At 41.8% G+C, this 17,486-nt stretch overlaps 1 protein-coding gene across 1 annotated transcript; it reads left to right on the forward strand.

Annotated features, from left to right (window-relative positions):
• The first annotated feature begins 16,672 nt into the window (after nt 1-16,672).
• Nucleotides 16,673-17,207, forward strand: LOC122703635 (protein FAM136A-like). Its single transcript, XM_043918023.1, has one exon. It carries the CDS (start codon nt 16,699-16,701, stop codon nt 17,155-17,157), a length of 459 nt encoding a protein of 152 aa, XP_043773958.1. The 5' UTR covers nt 16,673-16,698; the 3' UTR covers nt 17,158-17,207.
• Nucleotides 17,208-17,486: the final 279 nt, after the last annotated feature.

Consider the following 17,486-nt stretch of genomic DNA (forward strand, 5'->3'; position numbering starts at 1 on the left):
CAGTACGTTGGCCACCTCATGTGAAGGACCCACTCATCTCTGGGAAAGATTGAAGGCAGGAGGAGAAGGGGACGACAGAGAATGAGATGGTTGGATGGCATCACCAATGTGATGGATGTGAGTGTGAGTGGGCTCCAGGAGTTGGTGATGGACAGGGAAGTCAGGTATGCTGCAGTCCATGGGGTGGCAAAGAGTAGGCCACAACTGAGTGACCGAACTGAACTGAACTCACAGGTCTGACCTTTCTACATGTTTGCCCCAGGCCCCAGCTGGTGATTGTTCTTATCAAAGGGGCGGTGAGGGGCGTGATCCTTTCCCTGGTAACTAAGAAGCCCACAAGATGTCAATTTCTCTAAAACTACTAACCTCCCCCTGTCCCCTGGAGAGTGAACATTGCCACCATGTCCTGCCTGCCCTCTGCCACACAGGATGGGGTGTTGCTCCAGGACCTTGCTTCAGACATGTAAGCTCCCCTATCCTTTAAACCGTTGATGTTTAAAAAAAAAAAAATCCAGCGAAAAATAGTTGTTTATATCTAAATGATGTGGTTGAAATGGGTCTCCCTGTTTAGTCAAATAAGCAGCATTGAGCATATCTGGACTCCCTCCAGACATCATCTGAAGATGGAATTTGATGAATTTTGTCTAACAGGGTGATCAGAGAGACTCTCAGGATTTACATTAAGTATAGCAAGATGTGACCCTTGTCTATAGGTTGTTACTGCTACTGCTTAACAAGTAAACATTTACTTAATTATTTCTCTTCCTTGGTTTATAATTAATGAAGAAATCAGTTTGGAGGTGTTTTAAATGGAAATGGGATAGTTAGAAGTAATGACTCTTTCTACATATACGATACCGAAGTATCCAGCTGAGAAGAGAATGATTCAATCATGCTGCCTCCTTTCTTTCTCCTTTGCCTTTTCCCACCTTTCAAGAAAGGAATCTCGGCACCCAGAAAGCTGCCTTCCATGCCCTAAGAATTCCTAAGGATCTTTCAGTAATCAGCATCTCCCTTATCTCCCATGCAAAAATCTAGAATGAGGGAAAGGTACAAGAGATCCTTCAGTTGTGTCTCTTTTCAACCCCATGGACTATACAGTTCATGGAATTCTCCAGGCCAGAATACTGGAATAGGTAATATTTCCCTTCAGGGGATCTTCCCAACCGGGACATTGAACCCAGGTTTCCCACATTGCAGGCAGATTCTTTACCAGCTGAGCCACAAGGGAAGCCCACAAGAAATCTTAGGTCAGAGAATACTAGTGCTTTTTACCACTTACAGTAAATCTCAACCACCTGCCTCATTAGACAAAACCAACCAACCAAATAAGCTATTTTTGTCAGCAAACAAGAGGATGTTTTTCTTTGAAAGGGTGTGTTGCTTTGTATTACTAAATTTGTTTCCCCTGACTTCCCTGGAAAAGTTGAAAGATTACTAGAAATGGCAAGGATCACAAAAGGGTTATCTAGTTGCCCTAATAGAATATATTAAAACCATGTTTTAGAAACATAGCATTTGCTCATATATTTGTTAAGTCATTCAATTATTTATATTTCAAGGTTTTAGGGCTATAAAGTTGAGCAAAAACATGGCTTCATAGACTGTATTCTAGTTGGGGATGTAACTAGTTGTGCATGTAAGTAGGCACACACATGAGGATATGAGATCACCATAATAATGAAGGTACTTGGAAGCTGGGCACCAAGTTCTATAAGCATATAAAACAAAGAAGCTGAACCTAGACTTGTGGGTTAAGAAAGCCTTGACTTGGATGCTTACGGATGAATAGAAGATAGTAAGATATGGTGGGGGCTTCCCTGGTGGCTCAGTGGTAAAGAATCCACCTGCCAATGCAGGAGACGCAGGTTCAATCCCTGGGTTGGTCAGATCCCCTAGAGAAGAAAATAGCAACCCATGATGGTATTCTTGCCTGGAAAATTCCATGGACAGAGGAGCCTGGCATGCTACAGTCCACGGGGTTGCAAGGAGTCAGACAGGACTGAAGTGACTAAACAAAAACAAAGATGTGGTGGGATGGGGGCGAGTGTCCAGGTAGGAGAAATCCCATGAGTTCCACCTTTAGAGGCAGCAAGGTTTTTCTTAAAATTCTCCAGACACAATATTTAACTAGGTTCTAGGGCTCCCTACCGGAGAAGGCAATGGCACCCCACTCTAGTACTCTTGCCTGGAAAATCCCATGGACGGAGGAGCCTGGTAGGCTGCGGTCCATGGGGTTGCAAAGAGTCAGACAGGACTGAGCGACTTCACTTTCACTTTTCACTTTCATGCATTGGAGAAGGAAATGGCAGCCCACTCCAGTGTTCTTGCCTGGAGAATCCCAGGGACGGCGGAGCCTGGTGGGTTGCCGTCTATGGGGTTGCACAGAGTCGGACACAACTGAAGTGACTTAGCAGCTTAGCAGTAGCAGGGCTCCCTGCACTATGAAAGTTTGGTTCCATTATTTACTAAGTGAACATATGTAGTTACCTTCTCTGAGCTTCAATTCCTGAAAGAAAGATAAAAACAGCAACGGATAAATGATAGTAGCAAGGTCATTGGGTTGTTTTGAATGAAATGAGCTAATGGTATAAACTATTTAGAATGGCGCATAGCACATTCTAAATAATTGCTGGTTATTTTTATTAGATGTTGGCATTCTAAATTCTTACAATTTTTCGAATCAGGAAAAATCTTTTTCATGTAGCTTAAAAGTTTATCAAAGTAATACATACACTATTCTTATTACTTCAAAGTTTAACATCCTTTACTAATTGCCTAATTTTCATTTATTTTCCTTTCATATTTTCTCTCTTTTATTTCTCTTTTTTGGTAATGTTTCTTCAAAATTATTTTCTCTCCTTTCTGTTCAATTTTCCATTTACACTGTCATAATTTTAATTTATAAGAACTTTTTAAAAAATTGAAAATTGTTTTTTGAATGTTTCTTTTTAAAAATGGAATACCTTTCTTGTTTTATCAGTGCAACTTATTATTTTATCTTCCTGATGATTATTATTTATAAGATTTTGGGTAAGTTTTCTTCTTCATAGCCTCCAAGTTGCCTTTTGATTTGTTTTGTTATAGTCTCTGACTTTTATGTAGATGCATTCTTCAAATATCTGATGATTCTTTACTGTATATTTAAGTGTGAGGTCCTAAAGAAGATTGGAAGCTTTGTTTGAGCTCATTTGCTATGGTCTTCACTACAGGGAGATCTGGTTGGGGTATTTATCTGGGAGGCCTCTGGTATCAGTTATTAGTCTGTTCTCTGGTACTAGTCAGATATGCAGAGAGGATCTTGTATCCTTTGTGTGTGTGTATGTATGCATGAACATGTGTGTGTTTATGTTTATGTTTGTATATGTGCTTGGCTGTCAGCATTTAGGAACCAAGTAGGGGAAGAAATCTGGGAGTGTTAATATCAGTATAACATTCCTTGGTGTCTGTGAGGAACTGGTTCCAGGACCATAGCAAACTGGTTGACCCCCATAACCAGAATCCTTGGCTGCTCAAGTCCCATATATATAAAATGGTATTAGCATTTGCATATAACTTCCCCACATCCCTCTCTGTACTTTAAAGCATCTCTAGATCAACATTCAAAAAATGAAGATCATGGCATCTGGTTCCATCACTTCATGGCAAATAGGTGGGGAAACAATGGAAGCAGTGACAGACTTTATTTTCTTGGGCTCCAAAATCACTGCAGATGGTGACTGCAGCCATGAAATTAAAAGATGCTTGCTCCTTGGAAGAAAAGCTATGAAAAACTTAGACAGCTTGTTATAAAGCAGAGACATTGCTTTGCAGACAAATTAGCTGGTCAAAGCTATGGTTTTTCCAGTAGTCATGTATAGATGTGAGAGTTGGAGCATAAAGAAGTCTGAGTGCCAAAGAATTGATGCTTTTGAACTGTGGTGTTGGAGAAGACTCTTGAGAATCCCTTGGACTGCAAGGAGATCCAATCAGTCAATCCTAAAGAAAATCAGTCCTGAATATTCATTGGAAGGACTGATATTGAAGCTGAAGCTCCAATACTTTGGCCACCTGATGCAAAGAGCTGATTCATTAGAAAAGACCCTGATGCTGGGAAAGTCTAAAGGCAGGACGAGAAGGGGATGACAGGGGATGAGATGGTTGGATGGCATCACCAACTCTATGGACATGAGTTTAAGCAAGCTCCGGGAGATGGTGAAGGACGTGGAGGCCTGGCGTGCTGCAGTCCATGCGGTTGCAAAGAGTCGGACATGACTGAGCAACTGAACAACAAAAAGATCATTTATAACACTCAATAAAATATAAATGTAAAAAGGTATGTAAGTAAGTCAGAAAGAGAAAAACAAATAAAATAGTGAATATATATGGAATTTAGGAAAATGTACTGATGAACCTATTTCAAGGACAGGAATAGAGATGCAGGCACATGAATAGACTTCTGGACCCAGCTGGGGAAAGAGAGGGTGGGACCAACAGAGAGTAACATTGAAACATGTACGTTACCATATGTAAAATGGATAGTCAGTGGGAATTTGCTGTGTGGTGCAGGGAGCTCAACATGGTGCTCTGTAACAACCTAGAGGTGTGGGATGGGATGGGGGCATGGGAGGGAGGCTCAAGAGGGGATATACCTACACTTAGGGCTGATTCATGTTGTTGTATGGCAGAAACCAACACAACATTGTAAAGCAATTATCTGTCAATGAAAAAAAATTTTTTTAAAAAGATATGTAAATAGTTGTAAATATAAAGTAAATGTGCTGCAATAGTTGTTGACACCCAGAAAATTCAAGTTTTGATATTTGGAACTTTCTGGAAATTTTTTGCTCTGTGGGTGGTTGAATGTGTGGGTGTGGAACCTGAGGATATGAAGGACCGACTATATGTATATATTTATTTAACTTCCTTTATTTCAATACAGTGGCTTTTTCTTCAACTGGGCATGGACTCCCCCAGTCCAAGGGCCCTTAAACAGAGAATAAACCTTTAGTCCTCCACCAGAGCTGGGGAAGTGGATTTACCCGGTTGCACTGAATGAAGGAGAGAAATCCTGGGTGTCATTGTATTTGCTCTTAAACAGATTTCCAACCAGTCATCCCACTTTTATCTTCACCTTCACCCTTATATCAAAAGGTACTGCTATTTTCTGGGACTGTTGGAGGGGGTCTGTGGTGTAAATTGGACTTGTTCTTTGTACTTTTCCTGCTGGCTAAGAAAAATCAGCTTATTTAGGGCCTGCTAAGCCAGAGAACTTGAATTTACTTGCTTTCCTAACTTCTAGTTTATAAAATACGTTATTGCTTTCCCCATTGTTCTTTTGAGTTTGTACCTTTAAATTCTCCTTTACTGTGATTTTTAGAGAGCTCGAGGGAAAGATACATGTGTTCAGTCTACCATCTTTAGCTGAAAGTGAAGGTATTCCTTGACTCCAAGTATTTTCTTATACAGGGAGCACTTAACATGGCTGAAGTTTTTTTTCCTGCTCCTTCTCCCCCTCACTTTACATATATTTTCATGTAGAAAAACCAAAAACCAATTTTTAGTAACATTTCAGTATAACATTTTTATTACCACCAATACCGGTAGTATGTTTTCTAATATAAATTCAACATGTTCAGACTTTATAGAAAGGCAAGTTCAAATCACATTCTTTATGTTCTTTAGTAGCTGTTGGTTGGTTTTAATAAAACTGTAATTGTAGTTGAAAGAATGATAGTTAATTCTTTATAGCTCAGGGACTCATTGCCAATCTGGGAATTGTTTAAATTCCTCAATTTCTATTTCCTTTCTTTAATGCTGCTTTGCTCAGCCTTTCATTTCTCACTAAGGTCTTCCTCCATTAAATTTTTAGAAAAGATAAGAAGTAAAATAAATTCCAATTACTATCTTTGGTTTAGTTCGATAAAAGTTTCTCAAATGCTTATAGTTTTGTACCAGGCACTGAAGATAGGAACATAAAACTTGGTCTCTACCCAGCCTAGCTCCTTAATTAATAGTTCAGTACTGAGAAAGTTGATATTAAAATATACAAGAATTACTTTCTGGCTATCCGTGTATTTTATTTGATCTATCCTTTCTACTCATTTAAAAATTTTTTTATAACTTTTTGGTTTAATCTTTTCAAACAAAGTCAAAACATACAAAGCACTGCCTACCTCTTAACACTTTCCCTAGTAAGTTAACAAATGACTGAAATCCACCATTAATATTCATGCCTTTATTTAAAGATCTGAACCCCATTAAAATATGAAAAAGGCATGGTCCAATTCATACCTCAGTACTCTCAGATTCCTTCCTCAATAGATTTGGCAGCCTCACAAATGGAAAGAACACGGGGTTCTTGGTCATCTATAGGGGATGGTAAGAGATATATTAGAGGGGATTAAGAGAGAACAGTACACCTGAAAAGGAAGACTGGAAGTGCCAAAAGTAGATCACTAATTTCTCAATGTTTCTTATTCACTTTTGGATTAAAAAAAAATCTGATCTGTTTTGTTTTTTCTGATTCTAGGAAATTAACAATCCTTGAATAATCTATGTAGCAATTCTCAACTAACTAGCATATTTGATTGACCAGAACATCTTTGTTGCCAACTATTATGGGCCGTTGAGTGTTTATGATGGATCATTAATTCCTGGAGGGAGGAGGCCATGTGTGTCTTTTATTTCTCTTGTATTCTTTCTCAGTGCCAACACCTGTCCTCACAGCAGGAGTGGTGGTGCTTCGACTAAAGTTGTTGATTGACTGAAGGTATACTGCCATCCTGCTTCATTCCACCCAGCATGTTTCCTCTAGGCCTAAATGTTTTTAAGGCTGTCTTTTCCTATTGAGCCCTCAGATCTGTCCTTTTTTCCAGCTTATTGGCCTGGCCCTTATTACCCCTTGCAGTTGCAATTGATCCCTAGAAGCTGAAAATAGCTCCAGTTAATAGTTCATGGATCACTGAGTTGTCAGGCCCTGCAACCTGTATTGACTATCATTAAAGGGAGGCTGGGTGTTGAAGGGGTGGGGAGGCTTCTAAGTGTTTAGATGAGGAGGTTATAGTGTCTCTTTGCAAAGAGGCAGAACCCCTGGGGAGAATTGTCAGGAGTTGATCCTTTAGGATAGGTTTATTGAGGAGTGATAGAAAGGTCCAGATAACCCATTCTTCAGCTATTCTCTCTTACCAGTTAAAAAGAAATTGTTTGCACTTGAGTGGCTAGTGCTCAGGCTCCAGAGTTCTATTTGGGTTCAAATTCAAGCTTCAATATTCTCTATTGCAGTTTTAAGAAAAGTTACTTAACCTTTTTGTAACTTAGTTTTCCATTTTGCAAAATAGGGATAATAATACTATCTACCCCTTAAGGTCACTGGGTAGGAATTAAATGAGTTAATATAGGTTAAATGCTTAGAATGTAAGTGTCTGGTGTGTGTTGGTCCTCAGTCACTAAGTTGTGTCCAATGCTTTGTGACCCCATGGACTGATTGTAGCCTGTCAGTCTCCTCTGTCCATGGGATTTTCCAGGCAAGAATGCTGGAGTGGGTTGCCATTTCCTCCTCCAGGGGATCTTCCTGACCCAGGGATTTAACCCACATCTCCTGATTTGCAGGTGAATTCTTTACCACTGAGCCACCTGGGAAGACCCAAGTGCCCAGTAGATGTTAGTAATCATCATTATTATCATCCAGATGATCAGATCAAAGGTGTCTTCAAGGATCCAGGCGATTTGGAAAACCCCTGACCTCCACATCCCTTTGAATTGCTTCCTACAAGGAAGAAAATAGTGATCTGCTCTGTGTAAACCCTCACTGTCACTAACTTGCTAATTAGATTTCCAACTTATCATAGCCCAGAGGGTGACAGACAAAATTAGAGTGTGGAAGAAAAAAGTTGTGCCTAAAAATAATGAGAAATTTGCTAAAATGTATTGTTGCTATGGAGGCAGCGCTGTGTAGTGTGTGTGGAAGCAGCAGTGGACACGGTGAGAGATGACTTCCACCCCTCGGGCAGACCACTTAACCTCTTGGACCCTCTGATTTCTCTCCTGTAAAATGATAATAAGAATATCTGCCTCACAGAGTATTTTGAGGAATAATTACACAAACGTGGGTGCACGTGCATGTTTGTGTGTGTGTGTTGATGTATGTGCATGTGATGTGCCAGGTACCCTATTAATTGCTCAATAAATAATAGCTAATATAGCTCAGTAATAATAGCTAGTATTTATTGAGCAATTAATAGGGTGCCTGGTGTACAACAACATTTGTGTTAGCTGTTTTTCTTATGATGTTATATAATAAATAGGTGTATGGCTTTTTTCCTGAGTCAGCCTGGCCTAAGAATACTTTATAAGAAGGCTCTGTGTATTTGCTCCTGAGACTATAAGAATTCAAGGAACAAATATGGCAAAGCAGTGGAGAACACAGGGGAATATTGTGTTTGAGGGCTCTGAGGATAAGTAGGCATGGATGACCTTGTCTGGAATATTAACCTGGTGGAAAGTCCCCTCTGACAAGGTGGATTCTACCTGAGTATTGAGTTTAGGACAATCCTAAGCACCTGGGCTTCCCTGGTTGCTCAAATGGTAAAGAATCTGCCTGGAGTGCAAGAGACCCGGGTTCGATCCCTGGGTTGGGAAGATCCCCTGGAGAAAGGAATGGTCAACCCACTCCAGTATTCTTGCCAGGAGAATCTCATGGACAGAGGAGCCTGGGGAGCTGCAGCCCATGGGGTTGCAAAGAGTCGGATGCAACTGAACGACTAACACACGCAAGCACCTGGGCGGAGTACAACAAAAGAAATAGTCTGTAAAGCTTTGTTATTCAGAGATCTACTTCCCTTGGACAATCGAGTTATCAATAATAAACATTTTTTTTGCCTCATCCTATCCTATCAACTATTCTCTTAGTATGAAAAATTCCTCCCTTGCTTTCCTTAACACCATTCTCTTCAGGATTTTTTCTGTTTCTGTGATTGCTTCTTTGTCAATCTCTTCTATGTGTTGCTCCTCCTCTCAAATGTTGATGATTCCCAAGTATCTCTGCCTCTTTCCCCCTCAGTTTATACACTGTGACAGAAAGAATTAGCTTTTTACTTCCAAATCCAATTTCTCCTTTGTCCTCTGCAACAGATCTTCGTTTTATATGGGCTCACCTTGGTAAAGACATGATTTCCCAGCCCCCTTGTAGCCATGTGATGAAGAAAAGGTTATTTTGTGTGGTACTTCAAGGAAGAGGAGTTTTTTCTCTTCTGCCTGTCATCTTCCTCTTGACCCACAGTGAAGATGCAATGGTGGATCTCTAGCAGCCCTCTTGGACCACAAGGTGGCCTTGAGGATGGAAGCCATGTTTTAGGGTGGTGGGGCAGAAAGACAAGACCCTGCCACAACAGTCCTCAGTTGCCTTCCTCTGAAATTATTTTATATGAGGGAGAGAATTTCTATCTTGTTTAAGATGTTGCTATTTAGCTATTTTAGGTTTTCCTCTTATGTGCTTGGCACACTTCAAGGAACATGCAGGCATGGTTGGTGAGGTGATTTATAGGAGAAGATGATGGACTGAAGTGAAGGGGTCATATTTTATCTTGTGGGCACCATCTAAGGTTCTGAGAATCTTGTACAGATGTGGGAATATGATGTAGTATGCCTTGTTGTTGATTGAGATGGAACTTTCAGCCAGACTGGGGGCTCAAAGTTAGATTCAAGTTGGCATGAAGAATGTGATGTTTCTTGTACAAGTAAGTTAGTAAAGTCAGATTCATCTTGATCCATTCCTAGATGATCTTTATTTATTTGTTTATTTTTGGCTATACTAGGTCTTTGTTGCTGCACAGGCTTTTCTCTAGTTGTGGTGTGCAGGCTTCTTACTGTGGTGGCTTCTCTTGGTGCTGAGCATGGGCTTCAGGGCTCGCAGGCTTTAGTAGCTGTGGTTTCTGGGTTCTAGAGCACAGGCTTTGTAGTTGCGGCACATGGGCTTAACTTCTCTATAGCGTGTGGGGTCTTCCTGGACAAGGGATCAAACCAGTGTCTCCTGCATTGGTAGGTAGCTTCTTTTACCACTAAGCCACCAAGGAAACCCCATAGATGATCTTTTACATAGACGTTCTATAACTTCCTTTTTTTCTCTTTAGTATATTGAGAACCCCTTTCCATGACAATAAATGTACATGTATATAATTTCTTTTAATGAGTGCAACATAGTCTTCTTTACAGATGTGCTGTGATATATTTAACTGATCTTCTTTCTTCTTTACCAGTCCTTGCCAGCTAGTAACTCAGATGGCATATTGGACTGTGGTGCTTGCTGTCACTCATGCATATATTGGGTGACTTGTCCCTGAATGCAGCCCCACTTTCAGTCTAATGTCATATGACTTTTGACTAGCTTCTGGTAGGCATTCTCCTGACTCTTTTTTTAGGTTTAGCTGGTTGCATGGTGATACAGGCCCTCTGAAAGGACCTCAGAGTTTTTTTTTTTTTTTTTTTTGTGGTATGAGCTATTCATGTCCAGATATGTTCATGTCTTACCCATGTTAAGCCCAACTCAAATACCATCAACTGCTCAAAGTCTTCTCTGACCCACACACCAAATGAGAGTCATCTCTTTTCCATCCTAACAGTATAGATCCTTTCTTGTGCTTCCTGTGTGACCTCACAATTTCTCATCTATCTCTTTAGGTCCTAGCCCACCTTATCTCCTCTCTCTAGGGCTTGAGTTCCTTAAATAAAAAGGTTGATGTTTGACTCATTTCCCAGCCTCAGTAATCACAACATATTCTCACAGATAGGGCTTCGGAGATATTTGCGGGGGTGAATGGCATTTCTTTTGATTTTCCTCATGGTGTTTCCTCACGGTATTCTTGGTACACTTGCATCTCAGTATCATTTAGAGGCTTGCCATTTTGATAAAAATCTCAGAACTCTAGAGATAAATTCTGAGTGTCTGAAATTACACTTACCATCCTGCAGAAGCAGGTAGCAGGAAATCAGTTTTATAAATGACATAACTGCATGATCCTGTGTTGTTTTGATGCTTCAAGAGACATGATTAAGGCAGTCACAGTGGTTTTCCTACTGTCTCAGCATCTGGAGTTGTCTCAGATTGCTATTGACCTAAACTCATCCACCTGCAGAATTCTTAGCCCTGAAATATTCAGTTAAAACATGTAATGTCTTAAAGTGACCAGGCAGCCAGACTGACCCAAACCAAATCTTTTCAAATGGCTGACACACTAGGAATCTAGGGCACTGCATTTGGATGAGTTCCTTTCAGGGCTAAGTGGGGATTCAAAGAGATAGAGGAGAAGTGGATTGCTTTTTTTTTTTTTTTTTTTTGGCTAGGTGGGGATGTCTAGAAAGCTTAACGAGGCCATCTCTGGGCTTTGCAGCCTGCTGATGGGAGGCCTGGTGTGACAGGCAGTTAATGTTTAAGGACAATGAACTATCTTGCTGCGTGATCTCTGCAAGACGGTCTTTTATGGTCTCATTGATGAGTCATCCTCTCTGGGCAATCAATTTTTAGCTTGCTATACTTGCTCTGCTTTCCCTATGAATAAGTTTATTTATAATCTTCAATCCTCTATTTCTGTGTGGTCTCTGGTTTTGAACTTCAGCTGGGCACTGACTGGGAAACTTCAGGCAGTTTAGGTGTGAGGTATGTATTTCAAAGTCAAATTGTCTAGACATCTGTTATAGAAGCTGGTGCAACTCTGCTGAGCGTGTCACTTGAGAGATGAATTTCTTTATGGCTGGCCTGGCATCGTTAATTTTAGTAAAAAGTTTTTGCATTGTAGTTTTATCCTCTAATAGTCTGAAAGTGCTCTGCATTACTAATCCCACAGGCAGGGAGAGATGAAAGCTTCTGGCAGAGTCTATGACAGGAAAATATCACCAGTTCCAACACCTGATTACTCACTGAAGTTTCCAATGAATCTGCCAAGGTCTGAGCCATCTGCTCCACCTAGATGTTTTTCTTTTTCCACTTCATATGAGAATGTAAATATGCCAGTAATGCTGATATACATAAAAAGCATAACAACAAGAGTGACGATGGTGGTAGTGGTGATGGCCACCATTTATCAAGCATCAAGTATCGACCAGGCCCTAGACCAGATGCTCTCTGCATGTCACTAGTTCCCATCCCTGACTGCGTGTGAGAACCACCCGGGGTGATAAGACAACAAAAATATCTGGAGTCCTACCCTCTATCAGTTAAATCAGAATATCCTCCAATGTTACTCCCAGAGTTCCCTTTTTAAAAATTAACATGAATTCTACATGATTATTAAAGCAATAGATAATCTTTGTAGGATATTTGGATTGGACAATAAAAAGTAAAATTAAAATCATATATGATTCTACCACCAGGAAATCCTCTGTTAACATTTTTAAACAACTTCATTGAGATAGAATTGAGATGCAATAAACTGCATACGCTTGGAGTGTACAAATTGAAGTTCTGACACCCTATTAACATTTTGATATATTTCCTTTTGATCCCTTCCTTCTCTTTTCCTCCCTCCCCTCTTCCCCACTTCCCTCAACACATATAATTAGTATTATAAGGAATATACATTTTGGTATCCTGCTCTTTAAAAAAAAAATTTTTTTATTTATTTGGCTGCATCAGGTCTTATTTGCAGCACACAGGATCTTTAGTTTTCATTGCAGCATACAGGGTCTTTTAATTCCAGCATGTGAACTCTTAGTTGCGGCATGTGGTATCCAGTTCCCTGACCAGGAATTGAACCTGGGCCCCCTGTACTGGGAGCATGGAGTCTTAGCCACTGGACCACCAGGGAAGTCCTTCCTGTTCTTTTTTAAATTAACATTTATCATGAGTATTTTCCTGTGTGATCTTAAATTTTCTTCAATAAATGAATTTAATGGCTGCACAAAATTTTAGCCTTATGGTTCTCTTATAATTAGTTTAACATTTCTTTATTGTTGAATAATTACATAATTTCTGCCTTTTTATTATTAGAAACAAAGATGCAATGAACTGTTATAAACTATTGTTGTTGGATTAGAATTCTGTATTAAAGGCCTTTGGTCAAGTTAAAGAAGTCCTTGTGCCTCAGCTTTCTCATCTGCAAATGAGGGCTAATGTTAATATCTACCATAAAAGGATGTTGTGACAAGTAAATAAAACATTGCTTTAGTATAGCAATATTTAGCACAGCACTCAGCACTTTCTAAGTGTTTAATTTATATTAACTGTGATTATTATCATCACTGACATCAGATATCTCTGTGTATGCCCTTCCTCTCATATTAAGCGGAGCCTCTTTGAACACAATAAGATATGTTATGTGTTTTTTCTCTTTTGGAGGTGACCCCACAGTGATAGGCACATAAGTTTTAATAAAGTCACTGAATAGATCCATCAGTCAATTAACGGATTAATTTAAAACCCTTTTAAAATGGGGTTTCAACCTCCTCAGACTGTTACAGCTCCCCTCCAGCCTGAAGAATTGACCTGGAGCCCCCCACTCGTCTCTTCTGCCAAGCTCATCCTCCTTTAATGTATTCTGGCTCCAGGGGACTGAGGTCACCGGAGACCTGCAGCAGGGGTGTCCGGGAGAATGAGAATGCTCTCTCCAGTTTCCCTAGTCACAACTGAGAGGACAGGAGATGGGAAGAAAAAGAGGACAGAATAGATGCTGGAAGGTAAGGTAAGAAAACTGAAATGGCGGTAGGAGTCAGCTCGTAGCACTCTCTGGCCTGATAGGAGTGAGGGGTGAAGTTATATCAGTGACAGGGAACTGGGTTAGGGACGATTGCTGGATGCATGTGTTCCCCTCTTTCTGAGGCTAATCTATGTAAGTTAAAACAATTGTACCACAGTCTCAAGTTATTGCCAAGTCTCAGGATCTACTGATGAGTGAGAGGCAGCCATGAGCAGCAGGTACCTCCCAGAATTTGCCAGCACATTTGAGGGTGTATAACCATATGGGGATTGGAGGCAGAGCTCTAGATGATGGATGTTGCCTCTTTCAGTGTTTCAGTTACTTCATCTCTGGGCAGGATAATCATTTTGGCCTCTAACTAGTATTTGTTTTCTATTTTTCTTCTTCCTTTTAAGCAGGTTTCTAGGCCTTTAGTGAGTCTTGGAATCAAAGGTTCAGAAAATTTTGGCTGTGTGAAAATAGAAGCTGCTGGAAGTCAGTGTCTCTTTCTTCTTTTGGAATGGCTAAACCGAAAAACCAGATTATACCCTGTGTTCTCAACAGGGAAGGGAGAGAGGGGGGAGAGGTTTCCAGAACCTGAGATGCTTTACCTTTCTTACAAACCCATGCTTGGCTTGGCAGTGGCACCCTGGAAAGTTGCAGTGGCTCAGAGGGGATGCCACATAACCAGCCTGTGAGGTGGGACTCGAGGAGCCAGGAGTCTAAGCCCCATACATGGCATAGAAGCAGAGGGCCACCATATCTCCAGGGACCACAGTGGGCTTGCTCAGTGAGGATGACGTGGATAGCCAAGATAAACTAAATGTCAGTTCCTGCCTGTGTTTTTCCAGGATCACACATTGCCAGTAATGTCTGAGTGAATTTCCCCCCGGCCTGGCAAGGTGGAGACTGGGAGTCAGAATGAAATTGATTAAAACAAATGAAGGAAATGTGTATTTCTTGCAAGTCCAAGATTTCATATCCACTGAGCTTATAATTCTTTTTGCATCTCAGAATTGAAGATGACATTTCTCCTTGTCACATGGAGGAGGTATAGGTACTCTGAAGGTGGAAGTGGAAATGATAAGGACTGTAAGTTCTATGAAGCAGGGATCTAATCTGTAAGTCTTCGGTAAGCAGGTATTGAATATGTGATAAGTGAATAAATAGACCAAATATAAGCAGTTATTTTTGCTTGACAGGTGTAGGTAGAAAAACTGGGAGATGTACTGGCTCATTCTTCATGTGGGGTGGCATCACCCTCTATTTCTGTGGCCACTTTAGTCCTGATTACTTTCAGCTCACACACCCCACAAAGGACCAGCACAATGGACCACCCAGAGGCTGGAGAATGTCCCCTGTGGTCCGCCTAAGAACAGTCTGCCCTGACGCTAGAGAGTCAGAGTCAGGGAAGGCAGATACATCCAGTGGCTTTTCTTTAGCCTTGCTGACTTGTCATCAGGCCTGTTGCCTAATTTCCCTTAGACTGCTCTAGGTTCTTTTTAAAGACACATGATCTAGGAGTTACACACCTGCCTGATCAATAACCCCAGGTATCAGAAAAAGTCACCTCATATCCCAAGCCCCTCACCAGCAACACAGCCTGTTTTGGGCTCAGCTCCTCTGTAGCTGGCACAGAAGCAGCCTTCTATTTCTTGTTGACCGCTCCCATTTTCCAACTTCATGGTGCAGAAAGCCCTGATTCAAGCCATTTTCCCCATTAGCACTACCTGTGCATGAATGCCTCATTGCTTTCCAAATATCAAACTCTAATGGAATAATAGGCTTTAACCTAGAGCAGACAGCAAGGCTGATCAGGTGTTAAAGAAGGATTATTAATGAAAATGAGAAAAACAACATATTTAAGAGACAGAGTCAAACGAAGAGAACAGTGGGATGGCAGTTTCTTACTGCTCGAGGGAAGCAGCCGTTAAGGCACAGCGTCTGCTTTCACAACAGCCATGGGGATGCTCTGTCTCGGGGAGTAATGAAGATTGCACCTTTCATCACAGGGGGGCAGCAAATTTCCTGAACATTAGCTCCTTGCTTCTCACTGAGTCCCTGAGACAGATGTCAGAGGGTAGGGAGAGATGCTGGCAGGAAGCTGTGTTCTGGAACTACCAAGAATGTGGGCTTGAAAAGTGAAGTGGAAAGTCGGAGTGATTGCAAGTTGCTTTGGGACCAAAAAGGCCCAGAACAGACTGAGGACCATGAGAGCAGAGCTGAGCAGAAAAAGCCCCACTTCAGTGCTGAAAGCAAAGATCAGTGAGTTTATCTGCCACGCCTTCAGGGGGGTGGCTATCTAAGGAAAATTCCTCAATCTAAGGCAAGTTCTTTCCTTTCTGGTCCTGGTTTTACTGGGACAAGAGTAGCTGTTCTTCCTCCCTCAGGTAGTGGCCGTGACTCAGTAATTCATGTGATAAAAGTGCTCTCAGATTGAATAGCAGATTTTATCTGTTGACATTTATTTAGCAATTTACTTGGTCCTTTTGCACCGTGATGTGGGAGGCGCTGTGTTTCAGGCAAAGATATGTGAAACAAGTCTTTTGAATCTGCATGACACAGTAGGGCAGGCAATGCCCTGCCCGACAAGATGACTCAGTTTTCTATCTGGGGAAATAGGTGAATGGTGACAAATCCCCATTTAAAGAGCAATTTAAATTTAGAATTATGAGACTTCAGAGGAAGAAGAGCTCATTTCTGGCTTGAGAGCCTAATGGAAAGCTGCCCTTGGAAATAGGGGTCAGGAAAGCTAAGACTCAAGACTGGGCAGATAGGGTGGAGGTGGCATTCAGAAATAAGGATGAGAACGACACGGAATGGAAAAGGCCAAGTGATGTTCAGAGAGTGGAGGGTACCCCACGTGTGTGGAGTGAAGGGTGCATGTGGGGTGGGTGTAAGATGAAGCTGGAGTGTGAAGAAGCAGCATGAGGATGAGGGTCAGAGAAGCCAGGCGGAGCAGTGGAAAAAGGTCCCATTTGAAGCTAATGGAACCTTTGTCAAAGGAGTTTTTTTCAGGGCGACGAGGGGGCGGGCCCGTGCGCGGGAGTCCATGTGGGCGCCGGCGCAGCCGGGAACCGCGCGGGTCGCCATGGCGGAGCTGCAGCAGCAACTCCGGGTGCAGGAGGCGGTGGACTCCATGGTGAAGAGTCTGGAGAGGGAGAATATCCGGAAGATGCAGGGCCTTATGTTCCGGTGCAGCGCCGCCTGCTGTGAGGAAAGCCATGCGTCCATGCAGCAAGTGCACCAGTGCATTGAGCGCTGCCATGCACCTCTGGCTCAAGCCCAGGCCCTGGTGACCAGTGAGTTGGAGAAGTTCCAGGACCGCCTGGCCCGGTGCACTATGTATTGCAATGACAAGGCCAGAGATTCGATAGATGCAGGGAGTAAGGAGCTTCAGGTGAAGCGGCAGCTGGAGACCTGCGTGACCAAGTGTGTGGATGACCACATGAACCTCATCCCAACCATGACCAGGAAGATGAAGGAGTCGCTCTCATCCATGGGGAAATAGCTGTCTGCTAGTGGCCATCAGGGCTGAGGGCAGGAATCGATTTAAAAGGAGGAATGGGGATTTGGGTCTTTTAAGGAGAGTTAAGGAATGAGGAAATTAAGGATGGCAGCAAGTCTAAGGCCTTTGTTTCTTTCCTCTGGACGCTGGTTCCTTTGTGTTTCAATCCTAGAAAGTGAAATGGAAAAAAAATGGTGCTAAAATTTGGGTCACAGATAGCACAGGAGGTTTGTTGTGAGCCTGAATTTCATGTGGCAAGTACTTCTCCTGCCAATAGGGAGTCTCCCTTGTCCCAAACCAGGGCCCTCCAAGGTACCAGATTCTCCTACTGC

Source organism: Cervus elaphus, chromosome 11 (assembly GCF_910594005.1).
Source record: "Cervus elaphus chromosome 11, mCerEla1.1, whole genome shotgun sequence".
Classification (NCBI taxonomy): Eukaryota; Metazoa; Chordata; class Mammalia; order Artiodactyla; family Cervidae; genus Cervus; species Cervus elaphus.

Bases quoted from the DNA above. Each gene is read 5' to 3' on its own strand.
- LOC122703635 (XM_043918023.1), top strand. From the start codon at position 16,699: ATGTGGGCGCCGGCGCAGCCGGGAACCGCGCGGGTCGCCATGGCGGAG.